The following is a 19,355-nucleotide window of genomic DNA, read 5'->3' as shown; positions in this document are numbered from 1 at the left end:
TGGAAATGATGATTGCTTTGCTTGCCCAGGTTGTCCTTTTGTTAATAAAAAAGTTCACTCTTGAAAAATCCTACAAACAATAAATTAGGAAGGTTTTCAGAACTGTTTTTGACTCATTTTTTTTGCTGTACATATAAGAAGTGATCAGTTTTAGGTACAATATGTAAGTAAATATTAAAAATCAGACAAGGCTAGAAAATAAACAGTTTGGTAATCTCAGATGTGAAAGTTCTGCATTTTAATATTTTATTTCTTTATCTGCAGCTATTGTTCTACATCCAGGATAGTGATGATGTTTATGGCCTAATAACATTTTTTCCTATTGAAAACCAGAAGATTGAAAGCAGCCCAGGAGAACGATATTTATCCTTGAGTTTTACAAGACTAGGAGGAACTAAAGGAGACGTGAGGATGTTTTATTCTGCACTTTATATTCCTGCTGGAGTTGTGGACCCTTTGAGAGCAAAAGATGGCGTCTTAAATATATCCAGGAGAAATAGCCTCATTTTTCCAGAACAAAAAACTGAAGTCACTTCAAAATTACCAATAAGAAATGATGCATTCCTTCAAAATGGGGCCCACTTCCTAGTACAGGTATTTTAATGATTAAAATAATCTCAACTTTGGTTAATTGTAAGTATACTTATCTATGTGAGAAAGTTAACGAACCATTATTTTGCTCTCATTTATGGTTGGGGTTCTATGGTTGGTTATTATAAGTTACTTAGGGAGTCCAAAGAAAGACTGTTTCTGCTCCTAAGGCATATAAGGAAATAAAACAAGGGTTCTATAAAGTTAAAATTTTAGTCACATGATAATAAAAGCATTATTAGATATGAAATGCAGGTCAGAATATAATGGATGACATAATGAAGCAACTCACAAACTGTTTATTGGGGAGGACCGAGAGAGACAGACTGACATGCACATACACATAAGCGTACACACACGGAGATCTGTTATTCTTTTGAGTGATTTGATAAATTATGACAGGAATGGGATTTGTAGGATAAATGTTTTTCATGATGGATACATTCAGGGAAGGCATTCCAGAAATAAAAAAGCAGTATGAGAAAAATTGTATATTGTGGATACTTTTAAATAATATACTAAAAAGTCTGTTTCTTTGCCTATTTACTGTAGATAGCATCTCTGGATTTTCATCTACTTAACAAGAAATAAGGACCTCAGAACATATTCTTCTGTGTTGTCTCTTTTATTTCTTAACTTTTATTAACATTTTTATTATCAAAGTTTAAAATATTTGTGCTCACTTATGATAGTATGGTTATTTTTTTCCATGCATTTGGTTTTGGTTGGTTCTGAAAATTAGAAAGTGATAAAAAGGTGCTTATCAAACTTTGGTAATGTAAATAAATGTAATATAGATTTAGATAGTGTGAATGATAAAGAGTGTAATCTCATGTCACTGTGTTTTTTTTTTTGCCAACTGATATATATCAAATAAAATAGCATGTTTTATCAATTTTTTGAATCGTCACATTTAAATTTGTTTCATAATTTTACCTAGACTCTTTTTGTGGTTCACTGCTTTCTTTCTTTGGGGTTTTGAATTCCTCCCTTATATGCCATCCTCACCATGTTAGGTCTGTCAGCTGTCTAACATATGTTGAATATTTAGTTCATTATGTTGCTTTCTATGCCTTTTTCATACCTGCTCCCTTGGACCTTTTTGACTGAACTTTTGAATTTTCGTGATCTCTTGCCTTTTCCTTAAGTTGTGTTTTAGTTTTGTTATAGTGTGTCTATCCTCAAATACATGTGCGGAAAATGTATGTGCAAAGTAAACTTTTTGAGTGTTTGAGCATTGAAAAATAAATTTTTTTACAGAGTGTTTTGATAGATATTTCTAGGTTAAAGTAATTTGTTCTTCAGATCTTGGGCAGTTTTGTCTTGTATAGTTTCTAATGAATTTTGAGGGGAAGGAAATAATTTACTTTCTTTGGTAACTCATTCTTTATCTCTGAAAGCTTTTTTCTTTCTTTTAAAATATCTTCTTGGTGTTCTAAATTTCACATGATTGTGTTCCACCTTGCTGAGCACTTAATAGGGTGGGTGGCCCGTTTTATTTTGAGATTGTTGCCTCTTTTTTTAAGCTGGGCTGCCAGCCCCATGCTTGTACTGTTCATGGATTTCTTGAGAATTCCTGGCAAAGGGATCTTCTGGGTAATATATATATATTTATATTTATTTTGTGGGGGGTACCTTTTTGTAACATGCCTACCCAGAGGGAGGCCTTTCCCCAGTGTTCTCAAAGGCTTTGTTACTGACAGGACATCCTCCTCTTCATCTTTATTATTATTATTACTGTTGCTATTTTATTGTCTCCTCAAAATGAAGACATGATGATGTGATTCATATTTCTGTGTATGAGGATAATCCACTCTTTAGAGGCCCTCCGAGTTTCTCTTTTTGGAGTGATGGGTGAACAGGACATGGTGTTATTTACGTTGTGTTTGTTGCCCCTGAGACCTGTGGACCGTTCTTGTGAGATGGCAGCTGGACAGTGGGGGTCTGGGGTTGAGCGAGGGGTCAAGCCCATGGCCCTGGCAAGAAGTTAGAGCAACTAGCATACTGTCACCAGGACACATTTAAAGATGTGTTCAGAAATTTTTAACAAGAAATTTAAGTTTGGCCCTATGCAAAATATATCATAATTAATTTTTTAAAGGTGGTTTTATTAATATATGGAAATATATACTCATTTCACCATTTTTCCCTGAGAGTAGCATTTCCAGACTTAGGAGTTTTTAAGAATATTTGGGAGAAAACTTGTCAAGTGGTGTTTCAGAATTGAATGGAGATTTTTGTTTTTTCTTTTTCTTTTTGGTTGCCATGCTCTCTTTTGCCTTCTCTGCTATCTGTGTCCTCAGAGCATTCTCATTAAATACCATATTTGGCATGTATAATGTACACCCACATTTTGGGCCCAAACTTTCAGGAAAAAATCTTTCGTCTTAATTTTTTAATTCCATTATTTATTTATTTATATTTAGGTACTTGTTTTTTTGTCTTTTAAAGGAATTATAGCATTTATTTTTGAACTTATTATAGTACAAGAAAGTTTATGTAACAAATAATTACAAAACACAAGAGCAAAAACAAGGTATAAGAAATTTTATGTGCCTATAACAAATTTATGATATTTACACATCATAGAAGGCCAAGAACTCTTCATCACTGTTGATATCAGAAGTTATTCCTTTCTAGAGTTACACTTTTAATGCATAAGCATTAATAAAAGAACTAAAAACATTTATATACACATAGAATTAGTACTACCCATGTATAATGTACATCCTTAGTTTTCCCTCAAAAAATTTGGGCAAGAATGTATGCGTTATACATGGCAAAATACAGTACATTGTTTCAGTCAGTTTTGTTTGCTACAAAGAATACCATAGACTGGGTGGATTAAACAACAGACATTTATTTCTCACAATCCTGTAGTGTGGGTAGTCTGAGATCAGGGTGTCATCATGTGGGGTTCTGGTGAGGGCCCTTTTTCTGTGTGCAGACTCATGTCTTCTTGCTATGTCCTCACATAATGGAGAGGGAGAGGAAACAAGCTCTTTGTTATCTTTCTCTCTCTCTTTTATTGTTATTTATGTACAGTTGTTTCCATTTTCCCACCACCACTTCCATCCCACCCCCAACCTCTGCCTCCCACCCTCACTCCTTTCCCCCTTTGGCTTTGTCCATGGGTCCTTTATACACATTCCTTGGTGAACCTTTCCCTTCTTTCCCCCGTTATTTTCCTCTCTTCTGGTCACTGTCAGTTTGTTCTTTATTTCAGTATCTCTCGTTCTATTTTGCTTGCTTGTTTGTTTTGTTGATTAGGTTCTACTTATAGGTGAGCTCATATGGTATTTGTCTTTTACTGCCTGGCTTATTTAACCTAGCATAATGCTCTCCAGTTCCATCCATCCCGTTGCAAAGGGTAGGAGCTCCTTCTTTCTTTCTGCTGTGTAGTATTCCATTGGGTAAATATACCATAGGTTTTTGATCCACTCATTTACTGATGGGCACCTAGGTTGCTTCCAGCACTTGGCTATTGTAAATTGTGCTGCTATGAACATTGGGGTGCATGGGTTCTTTTGAATTGGTGTTTCAGGATTCTTAGGATATAATCCCAGAACATGTCTCTTTTTATAAGGGCACTAATTTCATCATGAGGCCTCTAGCTCCCAAAGGTCTCATCTGTGAATACCATCACTACTGGGGATTAGGATCTCAATGTATGCATTCTGAGGGGACATAAACATTCAATTCATAGCATATGTTTAAGGTTTTTTAGTTTCTTTTATCTCAGTATTCAGTTTTCCCTTCTGTATCTTTGCACTTTTACACAGATCACAACTCATATGAGAACCAGCTTATTGAAATAAGTGAAATGAAGCAAAGGTTTCACACAGTTGCTTTTTCTCTCATGGAAGCCAGGGCATTCCTGTAAGCACTGTGGTGATGGGACATGTGTTTGAAAACTGATAATGCAGAAACGTTGATTTTGATTTGTAGAGAATGTTTCCATGTTAACTTTCTGATTTCTTATGCTGCCTCTACTACTTTTTACTGTGGGTGACAATATTAGTAATCTTTATATTAAACTCTTAGTCTTTTAAAAATATTCAATATTTCTATCTTAGTAGCTGCAGAAAATCCCTATGTAAACAAAACCTTATTAGGTGCCTTCTGTGGGTTAGATATTATCCTAGTCATTTTATGTTTCAATGTGCTACGTGAACATGACAGAATTTATTTTTGAGGACATTTGAAAAGTAAGTCAACACTTGAAGAAGCATGTAACATCTGAATTTTTGGTGATCTCTGGTTAGAAATCTGTTTGCACTACTAATTCCAAATTGAATTCTTTATCTATCTGTATATTCAGTAAAAAACAAAACAAAACAAAACAAAAACCCCACAAAGGTCTTACTGTGCAGACAGTTAATTTAATACTATAGGGAAAAAAGGCATTATTAGTCACTGACAGAATTCCTTGAGGTTCAACAAAAGCTGTAGGCTCTGGAAGGCGGGTTGGAATTAGAAGGTTGTGGAGTTTGTATAGTACATAATGGATGAGCAACTCAAGAATGGGAGGCATCAGAGTCTGCTTGGAAAGTTGAATGAAACTAAAGAAAGGAGAATCTGAGACAGGAGCTCCTCATTCTTCCGAAACCCTCTCAGCTAAATACATCAGTCTGAGAGACAACTTTTGGCAAGCACGGGGTTACTAATGTGCTGCCCGGTTGCATACTATCTGAAAGCAAAGAACGACTCTTTATGAATGGAGCAGTTTGATTTAGCAGATGCTTAAGGAACCCAGACAAAAAGGCTTAGACACCAGGAAATAAGCTATGTAAAATTTGCATTTTCCTTTTGATCAGTTCACTTCATAGCCTTCTGTACCTTCTTTCTTTATGCAGGGTGGGGAAAAAGTAGGTTTACAGCTGTCTATATAGGAAATAATACAATAATTAATAAACAACAGTCCAAGAATAAATGCTGTGTTCATGTGCTCACAACTGTCAACCTACTTCCCCCCACCCTGTATTTTTCAAAACATGATATTTAGAATTAATTTTATAACTTTTGATAAATGTATATAAGTTATGACTTATCTTCTTCATTTTTTAAAGCAAGTTTTGAAATAAAATTATATTGAGTTTTTTCCCCTGGGTGTTTTAAACAATGTTATCAGTTTTGTGCTTTGTGAATACACAGGAACAAGAATGTTCATTCACAACACGTGCTTAAACATGACAAGTGTACTTTATAAACATTTTTGCCTCTAAACAATGCACACTTTGTTTATATGCCATTCATATATACACATTTTATTTTCTTATTCTTTTTGCTATTTTAAAAGGTAAATATATATGTATATGGATATATATATTCCTTTTTTTCTAGAAAGAATGGTATTTATACTTATGTGTTTTTAGTTATTTATCTTTATGTTTTATTTACTTTATAAAGTAAATTTAAGATACTAAAGAATCACATTTTTTAAAAGATTTTATTTATTTATTTTTAGAGAGAAGGGAAGGGAGGGAGAAAGAGAGAAAGAGAAACATCCATTTGTGGTTGTTTCTCAACCACCCCCAACTGGTGACCTGACCCACAACCCAGACATGTGCCCTGACTGAGAATTGAACTGGTGACCCTTTGGTTCTCAGGCCAGCACTCAGTCCACTGAGCCATACCAGCCAGGGCGAATGACATGTTTTATTTTACTTAGTCTGTATACCAATATTGTCAAAATTTTCCAGTCTAATTTTTTCTTGGACTGAAATAAATTTTTACCAAATATGAATATTTTAAATATATTTATTTATTTATTAAAATTTTTTAATTTAGTATTTATTTTATTTTTTCCATTACCATTTAGCCCCCTCATACTCTCTTCCCCCAGCAATCACCACACTGTTGTCCATGTGTCCATTTTCATTTTTGCTCAACCCCTTTATGTTTTTCTGTATGATTTTCCAAACAAAGTGTGTGACATTTTAAAAAAGCATTTATTTTTGCCCTTTTAAAATGTATGTTGCTCATCAAAAATTGTGAGAGTATAGGTGGGATCAGTACCAGTTTAGTCCACTTGTGGAAAACCAACTTAAATCAAAGTCATTTCCATATTACAGAGCCTAACAGAGAGGTCTAGGAGATTCATAATGTTTTAAGTTCAAAATTGCTTTTTAACTTAAAATGGTCATGCATTTTACAGTTCTGTAGTGATTATTCCTATGCTCAAGTATTGGTAGGTTGGGTTTTGAAAAGTTAGAATATTAAGATGTTGAAAATTTGTGATAGATCAGGGTTCCCACAGAGCTCAGTTCATGTTGGAGAGATGAATCAGCAAATATTTATTGTGTAGCTGTTGCATTTCAGGTCTCTACCATATACTGGGGAAAATGCTGAGGCACGCATAGACCCACAAGGACTCTATAGTCCTTTTGGGAAGTGACAGTCTAGGACACCCATAATATATGATTAAAGCAAGCAATAATGGAATTAGAATGAAGTCTGAGTTTAGTGAGAGTAGCAATAGAAGTTCAGAAAGAAATTGAATCAAATAGGCTGGAGAATCCAAGGAAATCTTCATGGGAGAGAAGGAAATGTAGTTGTTCTTTAAGAGCAGGTACACTTTGGACTTGTGAAATGATGAAGGGAGGCCATTCTGGGTGAGCAGGACACCATGGAAGTTAACTCTGGTGGTTGTGTCCCTGTAGGGACACTACATGTTATACTTGTGTTGCATTTCTTTAAACATAAAAGCTTTTTAAGTCATAATTGGAGTTTGATTGGTCCTCTGAGTGTGAATATTCTTTGCTAGAGAAGGGGTCTGGATGACTGATTAGAGGTGTGGACCAGTGGAAGAGAGGAAAGAGATGCGGACAACTCTCTGATATTTCATGTTAAGGTAGTTAGCTACAGGTAACAAGGAGGAAAAGCAGATGGCAGGGCTGGTGATAGTAGTGGTGAGAAGACATGAAACAGAGAGAGTAGTTTCGATTTTGGATATGTTATCTGCCAAGTTTCTGTGTGATGCTTATGCCATATTTAGTGGCAGTTGGTTATAAAGTTTTTGAAATTTGAAGGATCTATCCAGACATTATTAGGGAGAGGGTATAAATTATAAGATAAAGGTCTTAGATAGAACCCTGGGAAATAATAAGTAAGGGGCAGAAGGAGCTCAGGAAACCAGTGCAGGACACTGAAACGGGATGGAGAATGAACAAGGAAGAAAATGAAGTTTCTAAGTTATTGATTGGTGGCCTTGATCCATATTTACTTGGTTGTCCCTTGCAATTAAGACATTTTTTTAAAAAAATTATGTTCTTTCCATTTTTTGTTTTGTCTCATTTGTTTATCATAGTTGGAAACAGTGGAGTTGGTGAACATAAATCCTCCAATCCCACCTATCAGTCCTAGATTTGGAGAAATCCGAAATATTTCTTTAGTGGTTACTCCAGACATTGCAAATGGAGAAATTGGCTTTATTAGCAATCTTCCAATCATTTTACATGAACCAGAAGATTCTGCTGCTGAAGTGGTAAGTAGGCTGTTTCTTATCACTGGGGCCTAATGAGTTTGAGATAATGTACAGACACTAATTATTTTTATAGGGTTAGCATATAGAGTTAACAGATAGTGAAAAGCTTCACCATTTACAGCCAGCCTTCAATATGTAATTTAAAATAAGTAATTGATGAATGTGTGATTTTGCATCATCTTTTGCCATATCTGAAAAAACAAAATTAGCATTTTATTTGCTCACAGCAAAAATAGTATATTTTGGTCTGGCTGCTTTCGGGTAATGCTATCACATTTGATAGAGTGATCACCAAAACATAATTTTGGGAGAGGGGCAGATCATACCGCAGGACTGGGATACTGTGCTTGGTAGTGGAGGTGATGGTGATAAGGTTGTGGAATGCCTAATCTTAGGAATTCTGTATTGTATGTATATGTGGGGAAATTATTGCATATACCATCACCCCACCCTGACATAAAAGCATGTTCACATATATAGTACCCTCTTTGCACCCCCTAATCTGGTTGAATTTTCTCACCATCTATCTGGTGACCTTTAATCCCTAATTCCCTGAATCATAGCCTATCTCTAAGACTCTATCCAAGTCTTTCACACTTGCATATGATTTAAACTGGTTTAAGGTTCAGATCAGGAATGAGGAAAGCAGTTTATGACATCAAAGCCTCATGTCAAAATATGATGACCAAAACTTTCTTTGTTTATGCATTTGATTCTAGTATATTAGCAGAGAAGCTCCATTTTCAAGATGGTTTGGATTTTTTATATATATTTTTTAAAAAGTAGGAAAGAAAACTAAAAAGGCTTTAGCTTGCTCTTAAAGTATACTGTTTTTATTCATCTGTGTTATAAAGTTGTAAATTTACCATTTTATATTTTTCTCTTGAGGAAAATTAGCTTTTGGGGGAAGTTTTGGGCTCCATGACCTTTCATTCCTCCCCTCCTGGGAAACAGCAGAAAAAGTGAGTTTCCCTTTGTTCTCTGTGTCCCATCTACAGCCTGGACCACGCCCACTCCCTCTGGTGATTTAAGGGTGCAGCCCTCTGTTGCACTTTCTGTCTTCTCTAAGAATCTTTGCTCTGTAGCCTCCAGCCCTGACCACTGCTAGCCAGATTAGCAGGATTTTTAGTGAGGAAAATGCCTGCCTTTTTTCCCCCCCAAGATGGGCAGAGTTAAAGGGCAAAAAGCAAGGAGGATACCCTATTTAGGAGTTTAAAAAGAATAGAGTATTTACAATTAAGTATTCGTTTATTATATATTAAACTTCTTCATGATTATATACACTTAATGTGTGCTACACTTAAATAAACTACCAGATACAATTCATTTCATAATTATTTTAACAGCTTCCATTTATTGAGCTCCTACTGTGGAGAGGTACTCTAATCCTCACTACAAATTTGCCAAACAGGGAACCACTAACTTCATTTTGCATGTGGAAATTGAGGTTGGAAAAGTTAAATGACTTGCCCAAGTAATCCAGAGCCATGATTTGAAAATCTGATTTTGTTTGTACTGCATTATATTGTGCTGCAATATTATTATATTGGTTAGAAACATTTCATATTGTTATTTATATTATTGTTTTCTTATATTGCCCCTCATCACTTTAGGGTGCATTTTACATAACATATTTTTCCCATTGTAATGAAAAAGATTTATTTTTGTTTATATTGTGACATTACATTAATTTTTTTTTAGAGAACCTCAGATGGAAATTTACTCTTCAGCCAAATTGTTGTATTTTTTTATCACTCTGTTTTTTAAATATTTGTCTTTTTGTTTAGCCACCCCTAGTTAGGTATATTTTTTGGTGGGGGCAATTTTGTGAATTTGATTAACAAAAACTAATAAATATAATTCTATCAAATTATTTTTAAGCATAAAGAAAAGCTTGTGCAAATGTTTTTAATGTTATTTAATGGTTCACTTTTCCATGCAGAATAATACATATATTCACATAATAACATGTGAACACAATCACTAAAGCTTATATAATTTGTGACTATGTAGGAAATCGTTTTGTTTTTATAAGGTATACATTCCCTTACATCGGGATGGAACTGATGGCCAGGCTACTGTCTATTGGAGTTTGAAGCCCTCTGGCTTTAATTCAAAAGCAGTGACCCTGGACGATATAGGTCCCTTTAATGGCTCTGTTGTATTTTTATCTGGGCAAAGTGACACAACGATCAACATCACTGTCAAGGCTGATGACGTACCGGAAATGAATGAGACGATGACACTTTCCCTAGACAGGTAATGACCCATTTAGGTATTGGTTGCTTAGTGATGTTTATATTTTTGAATATTTAGAAATAATTTTGTTTTTTGTTTTGATTCTTCACTCCATATAAAGTAAAAAGAAAAATCTAAGAGAGAATGTTCTGCCGGATCTCTGACTATTCCGTTGTTTATTTATGGCCTCTGGTTAGACTGTGACTGTTTTGACATTGTGAACTTTTACCCTGCTATTCATCGTGAAGAAAGATTTCACAGAGAATTTATAGAGAGTTTAAGATAAATCTTACGCATAGCTATTATGTTGTTGTATTAAAAAATAGGCAGCAACAAATCTGAAATATTAGGTTAAACGAACAGCCCTGCTGCTTTCGTTTCCAACAGGGGAGAGGATTAGAGCTCTTTTGAGTGAGTTAAAAGAAACTGTTAATCTTCATATAATGAAATTCTTTTTTTTTTCCATGGAATTTAAACCTTAATAATACTTGTATTCCAGAGAATCAAAAATAATGCAAATTTAGTGGTTATTTTTTCGTAGTAATAAGGGTTCACTTAACATTTATCTGTGGGTAGTTTATATTAAGAAAAGATCACAGTTATCATAGAGATATTTTTAATAAATCAGAAAACCTTTCCAAAAATGAAAAAACTGTGTTTAATTGATGTTAGTTATTTACATCAATAACTAACAGAAGAAGTCAAAAAGAAGTGTATTTCCTACAGTTCTCTTTATATGAAAGTTGTTAACATATTAAAGTTAATGTGACCTGAGGGCTTTGAAAAATTCATAGTTTTAAAACAGTAAAATTTACAGATAAATTTAATAGGCATTATTTTATATTACATTAATCAAGATTAAAGTAGTAATTATTTTATGTGACCCCTGTTCCTCTCTATACTTTCCTATCAGCCTCGTAAGGTTTTTCTTTGAGGGTGTTTTGTGTAAACACATTTCATAAACCTGATGAGCATTTATTTTTTTTTTATGAGAAAGAAAAACACAGAATATAGGGAACAAATTGATTCAATGTCTGCTATTCATTTGGTTTGTTTTCACAACCATATTTTTACTTTAAAAAATGAACTAAAACAACAAGAACAAAACAAACAAACAAAATAATTATAAAATACACTGTCTAAATGACTTGTGGGTTTGACATATTTTACATTAAATCTTAAGCAAAGATATTTCTTATGAAAAAATTAGTGAAACGTAAACTGAAAATCATCAATTTTTCTCCTTATGTGCTTTTTTTTAAGTTGGTTTTGAGTACTTACTAAAGCAATGGACAATCTTTAAAAAAACCTAAAGAAAAATGAACCTCAATTATAAATAAAAACGTAGCAATCCATAGAAACTTGTGAATTCAGCTGAGTTTCTGCTCTGGACTAAATGTTTGAAGAATAAATTAAATTTTATCTCTACAAGTTCATAGTGGCTATTCTTTATATTCTTTCAAAATAGTAATTTTTAACCTTATATAAATTTTTAAAATTAATTAATATGATTTTTAAGTTTTTTTCTTTTTTTTCTATGGGTAAAAAAACAGTTCACGAGGAAATACAAATAGTAGGGTACAGAGTTTCAGAAATCATTGTGCTTCTCTCTTTAGAAATAGAAGACATTTGTTCAATTTATACTAAAATGTTTTAATTCAAATAGTAACTAATGCATACTTGTATTATCTCAATTGTGCATGAATGAGAATGAGCTAATTACATTTGAATGTCCAAGACACATTTGTATTTCATTAAATAAGTGAGAATAAAATATGCGATTTGAAATAATATCCATCTCAGATTTGCAAATTTTTAAAAAGACTAGAATGAATGAATGCTAGTATGTGTGATTACAGTAAGTTACAATATAATGTTATAACAAAAAAAATACAGTTGTATTTACAGTCTATAGTTTTAATGAGAAATTTAAATGGAATTTTTTTGTATTTCAACTATAGATAAAAGTTTTCCTGGTATTGAACAGTTTATAATGTTTTTAATGCCATATCAATTAAAAATATTTCATTGTTTACTTTCCCCAAGTCAATAACCAATTTTATGCCAATTTATCTTTTTAATTTTGATATATGTGCTATATAACCCCTTATTTATAGTGTCATTTGACTTTAAAAGTGAAGCAGTAGGTCTGTATATTTTGACATGTGTTTTTCAATGCTATTTGAAAATATACTACATTGGGGGTTTGGAAAAGTGTTTAGATTTCCTGATACAAAGTTATATTTAAGTAAAATTTGTCATAGTTAAATGATACAGTGATATGGCTTCTTGTAAATGATGAGAGCTATATTTTTCTCTGCTTGTAGAGTTTTTGTTTTTTCTAAGCACAACTGGCTTTAGATCTGAGGATAGAGGTTTTTATTTTTTTTAAACCTCATTAAAGCTGCTAAGCAATTATAAGCTGGGCTGAATGAAATTTGCTCAGCTGCTGCGGTTTGTAAGCATGCACAGCGCTTGGCAGGCCCCACCGCCTTGGAGCAGGCTTGGAAAGGAATGTCTTCAATGGGTCCTGCATGCTGGCTGGCCATGGGGTCATCTTCCCTAAGTGGGAACTGCCAAACCCCTTGCTAGCATTTGTCAATAGCAAAGAACCCAGTGTGCAGAGTTCCCATAAAGTGCACATTACTAGCTCATGTGGGAAAAAGAAGAAAGACTTTCTTTAACTTTATTTTTACCTTGCCATTCTAAATTTCTAGCAATATTAGTGGGATTTTTGGCAAATGATCTCTGTCTCCTTTTTTTCCTTCCCACCTTCCCACCCTCCCACGCTTCTTTATGTGTTGACAGAGTAGAAACTGAAAGGTTTGTCGTGTATTTTGGGTAAGTGTACAAGATAATGCCTGGTTTTTGTGATTTAACATTTTGCTTTGCAAGGCATTGTTATGGAGACAGCTGCTGTTCTGCATGACCACAGGTCTTGAGACATTCTGCTTGTCCACCTGCCTGTGCATGCTTTGTGTGTATTGTCATTTCTCAATGGTCCGGGGAGCTTATATAGGAAGTCTTTTTCTCTGACTTTTAGATTATGAATGCATTTAAAATAATCTGATAAAAAGTTTGACAATTAATGTATTTACATATGAGGAATTAAAAATTTTAACTTTCCTTATAGTTTACATACAGTGTAGGAAAAAGTTAATGTGCTAAGTTTGTGAAATTCTCACTTAACATCTTTATGAATCCTGTAGATTGTTTAACAGAGAATTTGTAACTCTCATCAACTCTCAAAACTCTCATCTCCTCCATTGGTTTGCATCCAAGCAGTTTCTGCCTACATTTTCTCAGCTGTATAAAGAACTTTTAAAAAATTTTCTTTTTACCGAAGACTAGCATATTTTTAAAAAGTTTAAAAAATATTTTGTGTAATGCTCCTAATGGGTGTTTTTATTTTGTATTGTGATCCTGTTTTCCTATCTCCTAGCTTATTAATTAATATTAAATAAATTTAATTTAATTACAATTTCTTTAATTAATAAAAGTATTGATGTGAATGAAATATGGGAAAATTTGCTATGAAAATCATATGACTGCATTAACAATATAACACACAACTGTCCTACTATTTGGCTAATCGCTTCTGTGGCCACTAGTATGCTAGATATTGGTTGTCAAGTTTCCAAAAGCGAGGGAAGGATGTGAATTCAGATTCTCTATTACACAGGAAGTGAGCTATGCTTTCTACATATTAATTGTGGCTTCATTGTGATCCTGAGGTCTGTTCAAGAGTACTTTTTGGTTTAATAGAAAGTGACATTTGGAAAGGTTTAGAGCAGCTTGCAGGATTGAGAATTCTCAAAGAGCATGCAGGCTTTTAAACTCTCAGAGCCTTGTAGTCTCAGTCCCTTTGATCATTCTAATTATACACTGAACATAAAAACCAGAAATAAAAAACATCTGTTTTAATATGTTCTTTTGAGATATGTATAGGAATTGTTATAACATGTGATGCATTTAAGATCCATTTGATTCCATTTTTATATGGACTACATTTAATGCATGAGATTAAAATTGAGGTGAATAGGAACATATAAAAGGTCAAAGATGATTTCTAAAATATAATCACAAAAAGGGAAAATGTTTTTCCTTTTTGATCCATGCATCCACATAATTACCCAACTTTTATTCATTTAGTATAATCTTAGGTGATGAATTTTAAAAGAAATGCAAGTATATATAAAGTTAAAGCAATTTTAGTTAAGTATATTTTTAATCTTACAAATGAGTTTTTCTAAAATGGGAAACAATTCTGTAAATTTGGTACTTAATAAGACTACAGTATATTTACAACCTTTGGTTACGGTGTTCTTGGTGTACATATGCAGCATTTGGTTTCAGTCAAATATAAAGGATATAATGAATTCAGAAAGAGAAGTTTCCTCATAAATGTTATGAGTAAAACTGTTTTTCTCTTGTGATTTTAATATCCTTAAGTTCAATTTAAGTTATTTAAACTCCTAATAACCTTTATATTCATTGTCTGAAAGTGTTGTAAATACTACCTTAGAACTCTTTAAAATTCAGAAGTAAGACAATAGGTAGTGGATGTCTTTTTCCCTTCTGACTTCTTCAGGGTTAATGTGGAAAATCAAGTGCTGAAATCTGGATATACCAGCCGTGATCTTATTATTTTGGAAAATGATGATCCTGGGGGAATTTTTGAATTTTCTCCTACTTCCAGAGGACCCTATATTATACAAGTAAGTTGAAAGAAACCTCAATCTATTTTGTACTCAGAACTTCAGAAGAATTGTAACAGACTTGAATTTTTGTGGATTTGTTTTTGTTTTTGTTTTAAGGAAGGAGAATCTGTAGAGCTGCACATCACTCGGTCCAGGGGAGCTCTCGTTAAGCAGTTTCTGCGCTACTGGGTAGAGCCAAGAGATAGCAATGAATTCTATGGAAACACAGGGGTACTGGAATTTAAACCTGGGGAAAGGGAGATTGTAATCACCTTGCTAACAAGATTGGATGGGATACCAGAGGTACAGGACTTTAATTTTTTCCTTGTCCTTTTGTGGAAAGTTGATAGTATCTAGTATATTATTAAATGTAAATATTTTTAACATTGACAAGAGACACAGGAAAGGGAGTGGGTAAGAATGGATTGAGAAGTACTTGTGGTTGAAAAAAGAAAAAAATGCTTAAAAAGCAGGGTAAGCAATCCAAATTTGAATTATGTATGTTTGTTCTACAAAAAAAGAAATGCCAAACAATATGAAACTGAGTGTGTGAACAGTTTTCATCACCTTTTAGTTCTATGTCTTATTCTATGTCATCTGCACGGACCGCAACTTTTAATGATATGATTTTAAACTGAAGAAGTTTTTCTTAAAATTACTTTTTTAAAAGGAAATAAATTTGTTTTATATTAAGGGTAGCAGGCATAGTTCCATGTGCTTACACGAGTGCTTGCGTAGCTTTTAAATTAATTTTATTTTTTTACTCTCATTTGTTTAAATGACTAAGTCATCAGTGATAAGATCTAGTCTTCTTACCATTTTGGAGTAGTGTCATTGTTTATCTTTTCCCTTTTGGGTTATGTACCCCTATATCTGGTGCCTCTTCTTAACTGATGGGAGAATGTTAAAACTCTTTTAAGGAATAATATCAACTCTTTTGTCCTTTGAGTGAGTTATGTGTTTCTAAAAAATTGGCTGTATTAATAGCATTGAATATATATTTTTTGCTTGCTCTGAAAACTTCAGATTTGTATTTTTCCTAATTTGACATGTTCATTTTAGTTGGATGAACACTATTGGGTGGTCCTCAGCAGCCATGGCGAACGGGAAAGCAAGTTGGGAAGTGCTACCATTGTCAATATAACAATTCTGAAAAATGATGACCCTCATGGGATTATAGAATTTGTTTCTGATGATCTAATTGTTACGATAAATGAAAGTAAAGGAGACGATACCTATAGTGGTAATTTATTTTGGTTTTTATATTCTATTACTGTTTACTGAAGAGGAACTTAATAATTTTTAAATTCATTTCTTTAGCAGATAGTTATTTTTACTTGTCTGTCTTAGAAATGACATGAAGTGCAGAAATTGGTATTTTAAAAATCATATTTAAGATGGCTATTTTTGTTTTGTACATAGCATTGTGATGATACTGATGATTTCAGTTATGTTTTGATTTCAGTTAACCGTATGTGATGGAATTCAGACACTCAAGAATGAATTGAATCAGATAGAAAAAAATTTAAAACTGAGAGTAACTGCTAGGGAACTATTGCAGCGCTTTGAAATGAGATGTAGTTTATTTTTAGAACAATTTTTTCTGGGTAAGGAAATCACTTTTGAGTGTGCCCCTTCCTCTAGCTGGAAATGTTAGCAAATATCCTTATAGGAATTTATGATGGGTGTATCTAATTAATCACCATCCTGTTCCGAATGCTGAATGACCTTTGAAATCCCAACTGTGATAGAAATGACTGAGTCCATTTGTTTTATCACCCATATGCCTACAAAGTGATGACTAGGTGGAGGCACTTTTACATGTGCCTTGGAGGCTAGGCTAAGCAAATAATTGGCTTTTATAAAAAAAAAAGGCTTATTTTTACTTTTGCTTTTTTGAGCAGTTTCTTTACTCATCGTTTTAACATTAATATATATTCACATATATTATACACATTTTTATCTTACAGCTGTTTATAGTATAATAAGAAATCGAGGCCATTTTGGTGACGTTAGTGTATCCTGGGTGGTTAGTCCAGACTTTACACAAGATGTGTTTCCTGTCCAAGGGACTGTTTTCTTTGGTGATCAGGAATTTTCAAAAAATATCACCATTTACTCCCTTCCCGATGAGGTAAGTGTCACATATACAATTCTCTTGTTGTCATTGTTTAATGACATTTTCTTAACAATTAACTATCTGGTAATATATCTTGTTGTGAGTATATTTAAAAGAGCTCAGGTATGATAATGTATTAGTATAAGCCAAAAGAGAAATAGTCTTTTTGGTTTTCCTGAAGGCATTCTTAGAACTGATAGTGGCCAGTGACACCGTGTAGGTGCCATCTATCAGGGATTCACAGTTGTGGGAGAGGTGATGTACTTCCCTGTGCTAAGGCCCTTTGAAAACAAGGGTGCCGTGGCGCCATCTATTAAGTATCCTATGGTAGCACCCCCAGAATCAGGATTGTGGACCAAACGGATTATGGTGGATTTAGCGTGGTATTCATCTTACAGATGATGAAGAGAAAACTCAGTAACAGTGAGAGTGGACCCTTCTGAGGGGAACTGCATTTAGAACAGCTGGGAAAGCCTATCTCCATTACTTCCAATTTGTCCCATGAGAGACAAAATTCAGCACTTTTATGATGCACGGAAGTCCAGCTCCAATGGATGAGTCGAAAGAGAAACAGGGTCCACCTGGGGATTCAAATAGGCTCTGCGATGTGGGCAGCCTCATGTTGGTGGGACCTGGGAACGAGGCCTTTATGACACTCTTGGGTGAAACTTGAGTGGTGTTTGTAAGTGGCCTTTGAGAGCTAGCTGAGCTTTCGTTACTATTATGAACTCAGTTCTAAATATGTCCAAAAGTTATTTTTCTGTTCCATTTTTTTCTTGTAAACGACCTATATCCCATTTTTGTAAAAAATAATATGTAATATTTCATTTTAGCTTACATAAGGCAAAATATCTATTTAAATTAAATTTTATAGTGAGTCGAAATAAAGTGACTGGCTGAATGCACATGAAAATTCTGGGGACCGGGCCTCAGTCCTACTTGAATAATTTTGGGTGGTTCTGCCTCAGAAATGGAAATCTAGATTAGCTGTTATCAGTAGAGCTCTGTTTTTAAAAAGGTAAAAATAGTTTAGGAATATACAGGGTCCAGCATAAATAACACCCCTTTTTTATTACAAAATCTTTTATTACAAAATCATAAGCATGCAATTCTGTATGCTTGCAAACTCAAGCACAGCATGTGACATTTTAGGTGAAATGTTTAAATTAAAGCTATAAATTATTACACCCATTTTATTACCCTACCAACCATACTCAAGCAGGCGTTACTTTTGCCAGGCTCTGTATAATGGAATTATTTGTACAAATCACCTGACTTAAAACATGTGTAACATTTTTCAAAAGATTCCAGAGGAAATGGAGGAATTTACCATTACTCTACTTAATGCCACTGGAGGAGCTAAAATAGGAAATAAGACTACTGCAACTCTGAGGATTAGAAGAAATGATGACCCCATTTATTTTGCAGGTGGTATTGTTATTGTTTTTTAGTGAGTTTGCATCTTTCTTGAACAGTATGTGTATACATTTTAAATTATTTTTTAACTGAACATTTTTGATAAAGCACAATTGATGCTTGTTTAAATATGATTCTATGATTTGTGGGAATGATCATTATTTGACTCTTTTGATGTTTTAACAAAAATTTTTAAACATCTTCTGAAGGAAAAAAATAGTACTGTTTTCTTAGCCTTGTTCTCCCCCTACCTTCAAATTCCAAGGTATTTTCTTTCTTTTGTGCAAAAGTGAGTACTCTTTCACATAACCTCTTCAAATCCACAGTGTAGCCAATTCAGGCCCTGGGTATTGTACCTAATGGATGATCACTTACTGTAGTAACTAACATTGAATGGACATATAAATCACAGTTTCTCCTTTTTTTTGCCACTTTAATGGTTTCTTTAGAACTGTCTTTTGGCACCTAAGACATCTTTTAGCTTTACTTGTGAGATTTAATTGGTGTCAAAATACTCCTTAAGCCTTTTTTGCAAGATGTTCAATTTACAAATGCAGGAATCTTTTAAACCTCTTGCATTTTGCAGATTCATATTCTTAATCTTTGGTTACTATATACTTAATTAATTCATCCTTTGTTCAGCCTTCTGCTAACTGCTGTGGTGAAATTAAAAATAAGATACCTGGGCCTTTTCTTAAGGAATTTACAGTTTAAATTTGGAAATGAGGTATATGGAATAGTAGACAGAAGATTTCAGATTGTATGTAAGTTACTAACAAACTGGGTTTTGAAGACAATGGATTCT

At 33.6% G+C, this 19,355-nt stretch overlaps 1 protein-coding gene across 1 annotated transcript in view; it reads left to right on the top strand.

Annotated features, from left to right (window-relative positions):
* The window catches only part of ADGRV1 (adhesion G protein-coupled receptor V1), a 516,573-nt gene that overhangs the window by 59,160 nt on the left and 438,058 nt on the right, over nucleotides 1–19,355 (top strand). Inside the window, exons 9-17 of the mRNA XM_045847901.1 lie at nucleotides 265–594; nucleotides 7,901–8,077; nucleotides 10,113–10,336; nucleotides 13,124–13,156; nucleotides 14,907–15,033; nucleotides 15,133–15,318; nucleotides 16,078–16,258; nucleotides 16,986–17,149; nucleotides 18,439–18,562. Of these exons, the coding sequence (XP_045703857.1) occupies nucleotides 265–594; nucleotides 7,901–8,077; nucleotides 10,113–10,336; nucleotides 13,124–13,156; nucleotides 14,907–15,033; nucleotides 15,133–15,318; nucleotides 16,078–16,258; nucleotides 16,986–17,149; nucleotides 18,439–18,562 (1,546 nt within the window). The remainder of the gene's footprint in view (nucleotides 1–264; nucleotides 595–7,900; nucleotides 8,078–10,112; nucleotides 10,337–13,123; nucleotides 13,157–14,906; nucleotides 15,034–15,132; nucleotides 15,319–16,077; nucleotides 16,259–16,985; nucleotides 17,150–18,438; nucleotides 18,563–19,355) is intronic.

Source organism: Phyllostomus hastatus, unplaced genomic scaffold (assembly GCF_019186645.2).
Source record: "Phyllostomus hastatus isolate PE091 unplaced genomic scaffold, TTU_PhHast_1.1 phas_contig_58, whole genome shotgun sequence".
In the NCBI taxonomy this organism is placed as follows: domain Eukaryota; kingdom Metazoa; phylum Chordata; class Mammalia; order Chiroptera; family Phyllostomidae; genus Phyllostomus; species Phyllostomus hastatus.
The sequence above is the reverse complement of the archived record's forward strand: the minus strand, read 5'-3'. Positions and strand labels throughout refer to the sequence as shown.